General features: G+C 39.0%; 1 protein-coding gene across 1 annotated transcript in view; it reads left to right on the top strand.

The window, feature by feature from the left end:
• The window catches only part of LOC129690518 (ankyrin repeat domain-containing protein 26-like), a 47382-nt gene that overhangs the window by 4629 nt on the left and 27426 nt on the right, over nucleotides 1–15327 (top strand). The window contains exons 3-5 of the mRNA XM_055626219.1: nucleotides 1668–1860; nucleotides 7790–7973; nucleotides 10720–10857. Coding sequence (XP_055482194.1) covers nucleotides 1668–1860; nucleotides 7790–7973; nucleotides 10720–10857 — 515 coding nt within the window. The remainder of the gene's footprint in view (nucleotides 1–1667; nucleotides 1861–7789; nucleotides 7974–10719; nucleotides 10858–15327) is intronic.

The following is a 15327-nucleotide window of genomic DNA, read 5'->3' as shown; positions in this document are numbered from 1 at the left end:
TCATCTCCATGCTTTTGCCAATTAACAATAGGATTGTTGATTTGTTTGATTTTAGGTTTGTTATATCTGTTGCAGATAGCATCCCTTTATCAGCTGCACTGTTTGATAGGACTTTCCCCAATCCATGTTCTGGGTTGTCTGTGTATTCTTTTAAGATGACATTTTTAAGTACTGTCTTTTCTTTTGTGCTGGGGAATGAGTTGAGGGCCCTACACGTTCTAGGCAAGCATTCTAACGCTAAGGTAAATCCTCAACCTTAATATTGTATTTTTAATTATTTATTTATTCTTATTTTCTGTGCATTGCATTGGTGTTTTGCCTGCATGTATGTCTGGGTGAGGGTGTCAGATCTTGAAGTTACAATTGTGAGCCTCTGTGTGGGTGCTGGGAATTGAACCTGCATCCTCTAGAAGGACAGTCAATGCTCTTAACCGCTGACCCATCTCTCCAGCCCTAGTAATGTATTTTGAAAAGCAAGAGTTTTTTGTTTGTTTGTTTTGTTCAGTTATGGATTTTGATTTGCGGCCATCCCTAACAAATGTGCATCTATCCCAGTCTTTGTCTAGAAGTCTTATAGTTTTAGGTCCATTTTGAGTTTTTTTTTATATGTAAGATAAGATGTGTGCCAGGTTCATTTTGTGGTTGTGGATATCCAGTCGTTCTTGATCCACATATTGTAAAGTCCATCCTTTCTCCCCAGCGCTCTCATTGTGCCCACCAAAGTAGCTTTAAAAAATGTTCAACTTGTTCCAGTAGATTCTTTTGATCGTAACTTACTTATTTGGCTTTCATTATGCTAAGATCAACACTGTTTTAATCACTATATATTTATTATATTTAGATCAACCCCTGTTCTTGCTATTTTTCAGGATAATTTTTATATTCTAGATCTTTTGCATTTCATATGGTTTTTTTTTTTAGTTGGTTGATTTTCTGTTTGCTATTGTGTGATGGTAAAGATTAAAAACATAAACCTTTGAATAAACGCCTTAAATCTGTAGCCATTGATGTAATTGTGAATTTTAGAATCGGCTTGTCAATTAAAAATAAAGTTTGCGACCCTGCTAATCACTAGACTGTCAAGCATTAACCTCTTAGTAAATCTTCAAACCACTAAGCAATAGGTTACATTTACTTTCAAGGGTAACATTTTATATTTTCATGTCTTTGTGCATTATATGTGTGATATATGTGTGTATATCTATATGCATAATCATGTTTGTGGATCTTTCTATCTTTTAGAAGTTTTATCTGCATTTTAGATATTTTGATAAAACAATGTTTGCTTTGTAAACAAGTATTTATTCTAACTAAAACTTGGGAAAGTATATTCTATTTCTGGGACTAATACATATGCACAATGTACAATTGCCAAAACATAGTTTTTATATATCTATAACCTCACATGTTTGTCATTGATTTGCCCTCAGAACATTGAAATTGTCTCTATTAGCTATTTTGAAATATTTGGTTAATGTTAAGCATAGTTATCTTATTGTGCTATGTGGCTGTAAAGATGACTTTTCTCATGCCCGTGTGTGTGTGTGTGTGTGTGTGTGTGTGTGTGTGTGTTCAGTATAAGAATGAAGGAATGTGACAAAGCACAGTCATTCATATACAAAAATACTCACAAATTTTAATTCCATATTGATTTCTCCCTGATTCAGATTCTAATAGCCTATTAAAAATCCAAGATGCAGTTCATTCATATAAAAGACTAATACAACTTAAAAATAATCAGTGCAAAGTACTTAGAAGAAAATTGGCAGCAATGGAAAGTGAAGGTAATGGACTACAGAAGAAGCTATCAGAAGCAGGATGTGAAAGACTAGAACAGGAACAAGAACTGTACAAACTAAGGTATGACCTCTCAATTTAAAATGTCCGAGGGTGACAGGATATGGCTTTTTGATAGAGCCCTTGCCTAGCATCTGTAAGGTCCAGCTTTATCTCCATGACTACCCAGGGGGTTGTAGTGCTGTGTGTAATCCCAGCCCTTGTGAAGCAGAGCAAAGTGAATCTCAAATTCAAGACCAAATGCAGCTTGAGATATACAGGGAAACATTATTGCAGAGGGTGGGGAAGAGAAGGAACAGGGGAAAAGAAGGTGAGAAGGAAGAGGAAGATGGGAAAGAAGAAAAAGCAGCAGCAGCTTTCATAGTCTTGTTGAATATGAAAGTTTGGTATTGACACAGAATCAACAATCACCTTAAAGAAAATAATAGTTGATTCTGGAGCCAAATGTAAGTAGCCATGGCCCAAATACCAATGTGGTCATTATTGTGTGGACTTTCAATAGTAAAAGAAAAGAGAAAGTCATAAATGAAGATATTTCAAAAATACGTTGGTGGGGACACCAAGTAGCCAGATTATGTAAAGCAGAGAAGTATCGATGATAGACCACAGATGCTAGCTGATAACATTCTTAGGCTTTGGGTCGAAATCTACTGGTTTCTTTTGAAAAGGAGCTTACCTAATACTCACAGGGACATTAGCTCAAACAAACAGAGGGATAATCGGTGGCTGCTAAGGAAGCATAAGATAGCCTATGCCAACTGGAGTCTGCAACCTTCCAGCTCTCCACAATCACAGACTTTTTAATAAGTCAGTCAGATGTGGTGCTTTGGGAGGGGGATTCAGGTCATAGTTTGTCTTTGGGCAATAGCACAGTTTGTGCTAAAAGAGGCAAATATTCTTTTATGTTCCACTCTACCAGGAAGGCTCATTACTAGGATCTGTTATAGATGAGGCTGAATCAAGAGAAAATGGGGGGTGGAGAGTTGGTAAAGCCATTGAAAAAGAAAATCCCTGGTTCACATTATCTAGCCATCATGATTCTGACTGGTTTTTCTTCTTCATCTTCTGCATTTAACATAAGATGTATACGTGACATAAAATAAAAGTATCATACCCAAAGTTAAAATCAAGAACAAGTATGTCCCTAAGAAGTAAAGGCAGATGAGAGAAACAGGAATTTAAACTAAAAAAATACATTTAATTTAGACTAATTATATATTTTCTTGTGTCTACAGTTATTTATAATCTATAAAATATAATATATAATATGATAAACATTCTTGAAGTGATGATCTGAGCATTAACTTGCAAGACAAGTTAAAGTATGTAAATGCAGGTTTTCAGCCACTATGCAGGTGGAGGTGAGAGAAGCAGAGAAAGATGTGCTCAGAGAGAAAAGAGAAGAAGGAGATGCGGAAAGAGAGTGGAGAGTGAGAGAAGAGAGAGAGGGAACCCCAAATGTCTAGAATATATAGTGAAGGGGAAGGGGAAGCCTGCTCCTAAGCTAGGGATTTTAAGGTAGAGAACAAGGTACGCCAGCCATCCTTGAATCAGGTAGGGGCCAAGAGATGCTGGGAGAACCTGGGAGCCAGGTACACTTTGGCACAAAAGGTACCTTAACTGCTTCTCCAGGTTAGAAGTCCAACAGAAATATTTTATTTGCTGTTCAGGGTATTTGAAATTTTTTAATCTTTTAATTTTAATTTTTTTTTATCCAGTTTGAGTTTGTATTTATATTTTTATGAGGAGTGGCTACTTTTCTTTTTAGAAAAGATTTATCTTGGATATCTAAATTATTATAATTTTATCTGTCCAGTTATTTAGATTTCAGTTTGAGGAAGTAAGTAGAGATTTCAATCCCTAGACTGGAACTTGCACAAGGAAGAAGAGGACTAATGTGAATTGTCCTCTGAATTCCACACACATGCTAAAGCACATGAGCCTGCACAGACACAAAATAAATACAAGTAAAATGAATAAGTGCTGGAATTCTGAAGATGTGGGCTCTAATAGAAGCAAAGTTGCTAGCAAGGTGAGAGCAAACGGGCAAAGAGCAAAAGCTTCTTCTTCCTTGTCCTTAGACAGTCTTCCAGCAGAGGGTGTGCCCGGTTAGATTTGGATTAAAGAACTGGGTTAGAGATATGCCTTGCTACCTCAAAGAGTCAGATTAGAAATAGATCTTAAGTAGAAATCCCCTACAAGTGTATGAATGAACTTGTTAGCAAGGATAGAGCAAGCAGGCAAAGAGCAAAAGCTTCCTTCTTCCATACCCTTTTATTGGCTTAGAACTTAGGCAGAATAAAGCCAAAATATCATACTAATGGCTTCTGACCCAGTTTCTGAGAAAATCCTTATTCCTCAGCTGCTCTCTAGACCTGATGAACCCCTCAATTCTTTATCTTTCATGTCTGGAAAACCAGCATCACAGGGATGCTGCTGTCCCTGCTTGAGATGCAGTATTTTCCTGCCTAGGACAACAGCTTTTGGGTGATAACTCTGGGAAAACACTTTCCTGGGCAGTTGCTTTCAAGGATCAGGGAATCTCTTCCGCTTAGGTGTTCTGTCTTTAGATGAGCTTGAGGCTTCACAAGATGGAGTCTCCAAAGAGTGGGATTTTGCCCTCAGGGCATCATTCATATTGTCCCATTGCAGCGTAGGGAGTTTCTTTCTCCTTGATGGTGCTGATCTCTTGCAGCCTTACCAGGCCACAGAAGAAGACAATGCAGCCAGTCCTGAAGAGAACTGATGGGCTAGGGTCAAATGGAAGGGGAGGAGGACCTCACCTACCAGTGGATTAGAGGAAGGGCATGGGTGGAGAAGGGAAAAGAAGGGTGGGATTGGGAGGGGCAGAGGGAGGGGGCTACAGCTGGGATACAAAGTGAAGAAACTATAATTAATAGAATAATAATAAAAAAGAGAAAATGAAGCATTATTTTTTTAAAAAAAAAAAAAGATGTTTCTTATGGGCAACAGGTAGGTGGGTTTTGTTTCCTGATCCACACATTCAGTCTGTGTCTTTTGATTGGAGAATTGAGGACATTGATATTTCAAGTTGTTGAAATGTGTGTGTTAACTGTGGTCCTGTTGTTAATTTTGTGTTCTCAGTGGTATTTTTAATTTTAGTAATTATGGCTTTGTGTTTCTCTCAGCTCTTTTCTATGCTCATTCTTCTCATCAGCCTGAAATACTGTTTCCTGTGATTTCTTTAGGTTTGGTTTGTTGAATATAAATTTTAAAGGCTATTTATGTTGTGGAAAGTTTTTCTCTTTCCTGTATAGTCATGGTAGGTAGTTTTGATGACTATATTAGTCTAGGTTTGCTGTCCTTGGTTTTTTAGGACTTGGTATAAGTTGCTCCAGACTCTTTTGGCTTTCAACATTTTTACTGAGAAATTAGCTGCTATTCTGATGGCATTTCATATATATGTGACTTGAATTTTTTCTCTTGTACTTTTCAATACACTTTCTTTGTTAGTGTTTTAACTATGCTATGCTGTAGAAATTTTCTTTCTGGTCTTGTCTATTTGGTGTTCCATGTGCTTCTTGTACTTGTATAGGTGTGCCTTTTTTTTAGTTTGGGTACATTTTCTTCTATGATCTTGTTGAGGATCTGATCTATGTCATTGACTTGGGATTCTTCTCCCTCATCTATGCCTATAATTTAAAGGTTTTTAAAAGTGATGCCCTACATTTCCTCTGTGTTCCTTTTCTGTGCTTCTAAATGTTTTCATGTTCACCGATAATTTTGTCTAGTTCTATTACTTTATTTTCCAGACATGATATGCTATGTTCTGCTTGATTCATTCTACTTGCAAGGCTTTCCTTTGAATTTTCTAGTTGAGTTATTAGGCTTTTCAATTTCATCTTCATTTCAGATTGAGTCCTTATCTTTGTTTATATCTCTTCATTTAATTCTTTTTTTTTTCAAGCCCTGGATTGTTCTCATCATTTCTATCAGTTTTATGCTTGTATTTTCTTGGGCATCACTAGGGCATTAATTCTCCTTAAGCTCTTTCTCTTTGATTTCACTGAGCTGTTTTTGTGTGTGTGTGTGTGTGTTTTCTTTAAACTTCTTGAATTCTCTGAGGTTTATGATTGTTCTTTTAATTTCTGGGTCCTGGAGTTCATCTAAGTAATCCTCATCAGCAAGCATTTGTACAGGACTAGGAGGTTTTGGAGAGAAGATACTGTCTTGATCTTTCATATGGTTGGTATTCCTAAGGTGAGATCTGGGTATATAGAGTTCCTTTGTTAGTTTTAAGTTTGTGTGGGTAGAGCAGTGTTAAGGAGAGGGAAGATACTGGAGCCAGCTGGCTGTAGAGATTGGAAGTGGCAGTCAGGTGGGCAGAGCGGACTTGGCTGGTACATAGGATGTACTTCTTATTCAAAGCTGGGAGTATGTGGTGGGGGAATAGGTTTGAGGGGGAAGGTTGGTTATGACCTAGGAGAGTCCTATTGTATGGCAGACAGGGAGAGAGGATACTGGACCAAGCCTAGAGCTCCTTTGCAGTGAAGGCAGAAAAGGCCAGACTAGGCTGATGCATTTGCCATGGAACCAAGGCTAAGTCCGAGTAGGTTATAGAAAAGTGTGGCTGCGAGGTCAGAGGTACTCACCAGGATGGACCCTGGAGGAGGGCATGGGTAGTATGAATATGGAATGGGGTTGTGAAGGCTGCACAAAGAATCCAGTGGGCGGATGGTGGTAAGGTGGATCTTGGCAGAAGCCTGGATGTTGGCTGAAACATTTAGGAGGAAGTGGTGGGACTAGATCAGGCTGTGCGATTGGGAAAGCTGTAGAAGCCCAGAAGTCATGACTACCAGGCATGGACCACCAGATATGATTAAGGTACTGACTGTAGGATCTGGGTTTTATCTAGCAGAATGTGCAAAACAAGTATGGGGGTGATACTCACCAGGATAGAGTAGGATACTCAACAGAATAGAGTAGGCTTAGATATAGAGTTGGGGTGGTATAGGCAGTACAGAGGGACTTGTGAGTTGATCTCAGTAGTCTTTTTTTTCCCCACTTTGTCTATCCTGTGGGTTTACTTAATTAAATAATTAAATGTTGTTTCTCACTATATACTTGTATTCATCTGTATCACTTACTTTTTTGTTGCTGTGACAAAACCATAATGAATTGCTACTATTTAAAATAGAACATTAGTTTCTGCTATAGACATCCTTTTGAGGTAAATAATAGTAATCTCTGTTGGGAATGATTACTTCTTAGTTGTCCTGAAGGACATAGGACCTTTACTCTAGGGCCATTTTGTTTTTCTCCTTTTTTTTCACCACATCACTGACTCAGGGGACAGCCTGAGCCCGGATAGGGATTTAGGAGAACAGACTGAGACAAACATGCTTGTGTCTGAAGTTCACAAGGCCAAATTCATCTCCAGAGCCAGCTTCTTGGTGAGATTTAACAGGACATGCGCTTCATCGATATAGTGTGTGTGTGTAGAAGGCACTTGCTTCTGTGTAAAATAAAATCCAATGGTTTACATCACACAGAAGATTTGCTGAGGAGTCCAGTAACAACTGGCTGGTCCCAGAGTGCCCGTCCTTCTTATGACCCATGTAAAGTTGTTCAGAGGAGCCATATATTCTGGGTTGTGCGTTGGGAAAAGACAGAGACAGAAAGCACTTTCTTCTTTTACTGTGCTGTAGAAGACAGAATGCTTGATTTAGGTTCCTCTCTGGTTTCTTTAACTTTTCTAAGATTTCAAGTGTATGTCAGTGTATATTCATGACAAGTAGGATCAAGGTGACAGTTATCTGCCTTTGTTGGTGTGTAACTTGACATTCTCCCTGACTAGTCTTGATGTCTGAAAATGGCAGAAAAGATCAGAAGGGGCAACAGTAAGAGTGCTTCAGAGGAGGGTTAAACACTCCAGAACATAGAAATTTTAGAATAATAAGTGTATTATGAACCAGGCAAGCAAACATTTTCTAACAAAATTTATTCCTAACATAAGCATTTTAAACTATAGATTTGCTTTAAAACAAGAAGAGGAGAAGAGAAAAAATGCTGACTGGGTTTATAAAAAAGTTAAGGAGCAGCTAAAAGAAAAAGAGGAGCAATATAATAAAGAAGTTAAAATGAAACAAAAACTTGAAATCTATGTTAGAGAACTAGATATGGAATTGAAGACTGTGAGAAATAATCTTAACAAGGTAAGTTAGTCATACGTTTAAATTTATATTTTGCTTTTATTTTATCAATATTGTTTATCCCTTTAAATATATTGAATATAAAAATATAAAATCACATTACCTACATGTGAGAATATGATTTGAGAAATATGCTTGGCATGTTGATCCTGCAATCATTATGAGCATGCACTCACATAAGCACAGCACATCTAACTCACAGGCAATGTAATCTTATTCTTATGGCTTCCTTGAATGGAATGAAGACTTTCTTGGTTATTTCTTTTGACTTACTAAGGAGACCTAGGTCATGTCAACTCAGTTGTGTCCAAAGCCACCTGAGTAGCTTCCAATTTCATTGTTTCATGTTTGCAAAGAATAAAGGAATGCGGGCAAGAAGAAGATAAGGAAATACAGATTCATTTAAAAAAATTGAAAATGAATTCACAAGAGTAGGATAGGCTCCAAAAAAATGCCCTTGTTACCCTGATCATTTGGGTTGCCCTTGCCTCTTATGAGTTTTATGGAGAGAATTCCATGGATCCTGAGGTATGGTCTACAGGGATTAGTCATTTTTTTGTGTGTACATCATGGGCCCAGATAAGAAGAAGTCTATATACCCTGTGCATGCTGTCTTGGCTCCACCCAAGACCTATTCATCTGATCAGGAAGGGTGTCACACATTTCATCACTGTTGATCCACCATGAGTCCTGCCCTCACTACCAAAGGTCAGTTAGCGCCTGTCTCATTTCGGGACCACTGTGTGTTCTTATATGGTACGTGACTAACTATATCATCTAGGTTTTAAATAATAAAAGCGTCAGGGTTGGGGATTTAGCTCAGTGGTAGGGTGCTGCCTAGCAAGCGCAAGGCCCTGGGTTTGGTCCTCAGCTCTGGGGGGGAAAAAAAAGACAATAAATAATAACAGTCTCATGAGAGCGCTGGTAGTCATCTAAGGAATTGGCAAGCTCATTTCCTGGAATTAATGAAAAACCAAGCATCTAAGAAAAATAAATGATCAGGCAATGGGGAAAGCAAAAAAGAAAAAAATCAACCCCTTGGGATAGAAGGGTCTAAACACTGGGAATCTGTAAAATAGACACTGGGTTGGATAGTCTGTAGGGTCTCTAAGTCTGCCCCTTTCTCCTCCCCATTTGTCTTACCTTGATATCCTCTCCAATGCCTTACCACTGCTTCTCCTCACAGTATCTTCCATGAAAAGAGGCTTCCTTTCATCTTGGGGAGCATACTTCTGTTTCCTTTGTCTATTTAGTCCCTTCAAGCCTCCTTCATTTCTCTGCTCTTTAGAGCTTGACACCAACTATTGGCAGAGAAGGGCCAATGATGGCATTAGCTGCTTCATGCTGAGGAGGGCAGAGTCTAGGCGGGGGAGGGGGCAGTGGGAGGAATGTTAGTCCAAGACAGAGGGAACTCTTAGGAAGCAGGAGGCTCTTGGAGTTGGTTCATGAGTTTGCAATGACATTCTGGATGAAAGTGCTCTTTGAGATCCACCTGCAGAAGCAGAGGGACAGAAAGAGCAAGGAGAAGAACAGCAGAGTCTACTACAGCATTGCATAAAGCTGTGTCACCATTCCCAGAAAAGTCCCACACATCAACAATCATGGAGCAAACACCAGAAGGTATCAAGAATGACAAAACAATGCTACTCATCCATGACTTAGATGACTATTTTATGAAGTACTAGAAGCCAAGGCCCTCCATTGGGTCCTCTCTGAGTTCAGCTTGCACCTTTCTTCATCCAGTGTCCTCCTCAAGTATCTTACTTGAGACTGCCATTCTTGAACTCACCATGTGCCCTTACATGACCTTGAGCTCCTGTCTTATTTAGAGTTTCATTGTTGCAAAGAGACACCAAAGACCAGGCCAACCAAGGAAAACATTTAATTAGGGCTGGCTTAGAGTTTTAGTTATATCATAATGGTGGGAAGCATGGCAGTATGCAAGCAGACATGGGGCTGGAGAAGCTGAGCGCCCCAAAGACAGCCAGGAGGAGACTGTCTTTTCATGGGTAGAGACTGAGCATAGGAGGACTCAAAGCCCATTTTCACAGTGACACACTTCCTCCAACAAGGCCACACCTCTTAGCTGTCTCAGTGACTGGCTCCTTGATCACCTCCCCCTGAGGGGGGAACAGCCTTACCAGGCCACAGAGGAAAATAATGCAGCCGGTCCTGATGAGACCTGATAGGCTAGGGTCAGATGGATGGGGAGGAGGACCTCCCCTATCAGTGGACTGGGGGAGGGGTAAGGAAGAAGAAGAGAGAGGGAAGGTGGGGTTGGGAGGGGCAGAGGGAAGGGGCTACAGCTGGGATACAAAGTGAATAAATTGTAATTAATAAAAAAATAAATTAATTGATAAAAAATAGTGCCATTCCCTGTGGGCCAAGCATTCAAACACATGAGTCTATGGGGGCCAAACCAATTCAAACACCACAACTTTTAATCTTCCTTCCTCTTCCTTTTAAATTCTTGACTCACAGGCATGTGCCATAATTCCTAATTTTACATATGTTCAGAATGGAATCCAGGGCCTCATGCAAGCACTGTATATTCCTGGCACCAAGTTTTGGGTTTTGTTGTTGAAAAGATAGCCATAATTTGTCCAATTAAATTTTGAGTAATTAATGTGGGAGTCAGATTATTATGGGTTTTATATGCTTTTTGAACATTTTTCCAACGTTTGTTTCTTCTCCCCACTTATCCTACCATGTGGTACAGGAATAAAAATGTCTCTAAATGTATCTCTAGGTTTTAGAGGAACGGCATGTCACTGAGAGGCAGCTTTTGCAAGAGCAGAATGCCAGAATCTTACAGGATGAGATTCTGGCAAAGCACCTTCACAAACAAAAGGAACTAGAAATGGCACAAGAAAAAATTAGTTCTCAGGTATTTTCTTTAGTCACTTTCAAATCTCTATATAAGTATTTGTATGTATACATGGTGTTTTAATGAGACTTACAGGATTCATGAAAAGTACACAGTATTTTTAAAAAACCCTATGTGGATATACTTAATGTACATACTTTAATGTGGGAATAGGTTGTTTTGGGTTTTTTTTAAGCAACCTGGATAAAGTACTGTTAACTCAAGTCCATTTGTTACAGCACAGTGATGGCATTCTCAGTGGCCTTATCCAAATGCTCACTCAAGTCCGGTTTCAGACAGCACAGAGCAATGACTTGACAGTGGCCTCATCTGAAGAAAGATTTTTGGTATTTCCCATGAGAATTCATCTTTCTGTGGTCACAGAAGCCTTGCTAGTAACAAAGTACCATCTGCTTTCTGACTGTGACTTTGCCCTCTTGATCTGTTAATGGAGAGATTAGCTTATTCGTTCCAACATTTGGTAAAGAGGAAAAGCACAACAAGCAGAGATCGTATTTAAGATGTCACTCCTTCCCTTTCCAGAAGAGAAACAGTTTGCTCCAATTCTTTATTTCAGTACAAAGAGCTTTTGACAACAATGATGAGTTCTCCTGTAGACACAGAACTGCTTTATTGCTTAGTCTCGTCCAGAACGAAGGCTTTTGCTTCTGTGCTATGATTTCTTAGTGCTGTGGCTAGAGTCCAGGCCTTCACACATGCTGTACACATGCTCTCTCAGTGAGGCATATTGCTGACCTCAGAACTGAACATATTTACTATATATATACATATATATAATATATATATATAGTATATATTATAATATATAGTACATATCCTATATATAATATATACTAGTATATATTATATATACTATATATTATAGTATATATATTAGTATATATTTATCTTGAAATATATGTATATGAAATATATATGTGTATGTATATATTTCAAGGTGACTCTATAGAAAGGCTATTCCATTTTTCTCAGAAAATATTTAAAGAGTTTGAAAGATGAGGCATTTCTTTCTCATTTTGGACATATTTTTGTAGAGGGATTTTAATTCAGCAACATGACTAGAATAGAGACATGCCCTTAGCCCACACCTTTAATCCCTCTGGCTTGTATACGGATGTGTCCTTAGTACACACCTTTGACCCCAAACAATGAAGGTAAAGTTAGTTTGAAGAAGAAAACACCCATGTTTAAAGGTGATGTCTAATAGAGAGGCAGAGACACTGACTAATCAGAGAAAAATTCGACAGGATAGGATACGAGCAACTCTCACAAGACAGACAGGAATTTAAAAGAGCGGCACAGAGAAAAAAGGGAGAAGGGGCAGTTTTACTGGGACAATTTTACAGAGACAGGTTACAAAGAGAGAAAAAGACAGACACAGGTGAAGAGAGAAAGAGGGAGAGAATGAGGAACCAGAAGATTAGAACAGATTGCTAGAGTTAATTTGAGGCCAAGCAGAACAATTCAGTCAGAAGCTGATAGAAGACAGTTTGAATTAGTAATCTTGAACATGAGTTTTGAGCCAGAACAGTTGCATTAAATCATTCAGCCATAATTCAAAAAAGACCTGGAGAGGACAGGAGCTCCACAAAGGAGAGCAACAGAATAAAAAAATCTGGGCCCAGGGGTCTTTTCTGAGACTGCTACTCCAACCAAGGACCATTCATGGAGATAACTGAGAACCCCTGCTCAGATGTAGCCCATGGCAGCTCAGTCTCCAAGTTCCCAGTAAGGGGAACAGGGACTGTCTCTGTTGAACTCAATGGCTGGCTCTTTGATCACCTCCCCCTGAGGTGGCAGGCAGCCTTGCCAGGCCACATAGGAAGACAATGCAGCCAGTCCTATTGAGAACTGATAGGCTAGGGTCAGATGGCAAATAAAAGGTACTTTTACACTTTTTAAAGCACAGAAATATTAGGAACAAGTGTAGTACTTATATCCAAAGTAAATACAAAAGAAAATTATCTAGATTCTGTCACTGGAGTTTAAAAAAGCAACTTTATTTAGATAGCACAGACATATCATATAGGTTATACATTTAATGTATAGAATCCCACTGTTTGATAATGTGCTCAAGCATGTTTCACAACCACTTCCACCACCACAGGCAATTTTAGAACAATGTCATGACTCGGAAAAGAAACCATAAACTCTTATCTGGGGAACGCTCAGTGACCAGTCCCTCCCTCTTCTTCTGTGCTAGAAACCCACCAACCTGTTCCTTGTCTCTTTCATTTCTTTGTTCTGGCAAATGGAGCCCCGAGATACGGAGTCCTTTTTCTGTGGCTTTTTTCTCTTAACATACTGTGATGTGTTATATCAAGTGTGAGCACGTTTCCCTTCCGATAACTGTGCATCTGTTCCAATTACCCATTCTCGCCTGACAGACATCAAGGTTCTGCCTGACGGCTATGTTAGTTACTTCTTTTTTACCATGAAAAAACACTATGACTAAGGCAATTTACTAAAAAGAAAACTTTATCGGGGCTCACAGTTTCAGAGGGTGAGTCCATGACCATCCTGGTGGGAGCATAGCAGCAGACTTGGCACTGAAATAGTAGTTGAGAACTTAACATCTTTATCCATAAGCAGAAGGCATTGAGGGGGGGAGAGAGAAAGAGGGAGATGGGGAAGAGACTGGGAATAGCATTTCTCCTAATTTTTTCCAAATAGTTCTGACAACTGGGGACCAGCCTCTTAAATATGTGAGCCATTCTCACTCAAACCACCCACACTGGCTGTTACTGAAAATACTGCCATGAACTCTCACTTGTGACGTACTGGTATATATATATATTAGAATATCCCCCTACTGCTGGACTTTATTCTCAGTTACCTGGGCTGGTTTAGCCTTCTCTCTCTCTTTCTCTTTCTCTCTTCCTCTTTGCTCTGGTTGGCTTATTCTGTTTGCTTGCTTGCTTGCTTGCTTGCTTGCGTGGACAGGGTCTAATGCTGCAGCCAGATAGCTAAACCTAGAACTCAATATATAGACTGAGTAAGCCTGGAATTCTGATGAGTCTCCTGCCTTATCCTCCCAAATGCTTGAATTCCTGGCACAAGGTGCTACACAAGGCTACATGGCTCATACTGTTCAATAAATCATAAATATGTGTGCTTAACAGTTGTTAGGATAAGAGTAACTCTTCAAATCTAAGTCGGCATACTACACAGATGCTTGCACAGCCATATTTATTGTGGCATTATTCAACAGAGGAGTGGATAAAGAAAAATTGGTTTGTAAACACAGTGGAATTTTATTATGCTGCAAAGAAGAACAAAATTATATATTTGTGTGGTGTATATGAATGCTATGAAAGTGACAGATCATTTGGGAAAAGGGAGGGATTAGCCTAGCCTAAACGATAAAGATAAAGACAGAAAATGACAGTGTTGGCTGGGGTTAAATATGGTCAACATGCATGGTATATACTGATGAAAGTGTATTTTTGAAACTCACTACTACACACAGTGAAACTATGCTAATAAAGAAAAGAAAAAAAAAGAACAAAATGATATTCTTCATTCCACAGCAATAGTTTACTTAAAACACTGACATAATAAGGCTTTCATTCTAAATACGCTAAGAAATTAAATACAAAACTAACTGCACTCACTTTAACGGTGAAGAACTGTATCGCATTTTTCTCACTACGGATAAGGAATGAGACCTGCCATCACTATCATTGCCTCACTATGCAATTGGAGATGGGATTAATGCACGTATAGAAATTTGCCAACTAAAATGCCCTGGATACAGCTTTTCCGATGTGCCATCACTCCATATAATCTTCAGTATTCATCAGAGCACATGCTAAAGCACCCCAGCATTCGCAGTGACTGGGAACGAATTGATTCAGGAATCTTGATTTCACATTACAGTCCAATATTTTCAGGCATTGGCTCTAGTTTACTTCTGATGTTCATGCACCTTGCAGACTACTTAACCCAAAAGGAAATACTGGCCCTGTGCCATATCATCACTGCCCACCAAGGAGTCCTGAGAACAAACGGGTTGCAACTAATGATAAGTGGACAAAGGTTCCAGCAGTTAGTGATATGAATGGCTTCAAGGGGTATTAAGAATATATTCTGGGACTCACAGTTACCATTTCTTGCACTCTCTAGAAGGAAGGAACAATTCAGTCCATGTCACATAGATTATTTCTTCCATTGGCATGCCACTTACCTGGAAGATCAAGTTTTAATAAAACTTAAATGCATACTAATAATGCTAATGATAATACTATGAGCCTATGTAAGTTCTTTATGTACACATTAAACTTCCCAATCATCCAATGAAACACATAATAATATTGTCTTCATCTTACAAAGAAGACATAGACATGGAAAAGATAACTTACTTGGGACCACGTAGCTAGTAACTATTGAGTCTGGGCCTCAGATTCAGCAGTTAGACTTTTGTACAGGTACTGAATGTGACATTCAAATTACCACTGTCATTGGAACAGT

Source organism: Psammomys obesus, unplaced genomic scaffold (assembly GCF_907164565.1).
Source record: "Psammomys obesus unplaced genomic scaffold, mPsaObe1.curated_primary_1811, whole genome shotgun sequence".
NCBI lineage: Eukaryota > Metazoa > Chordata > Mammalia > Rodentia > Muridae > Psammomys > Psammomys obesus.
The sequence above is the reverse complement of the archived record's forward strand: the minus strand, read 5'-3'. Positions and strand labels throughout refer to the sequence as shown.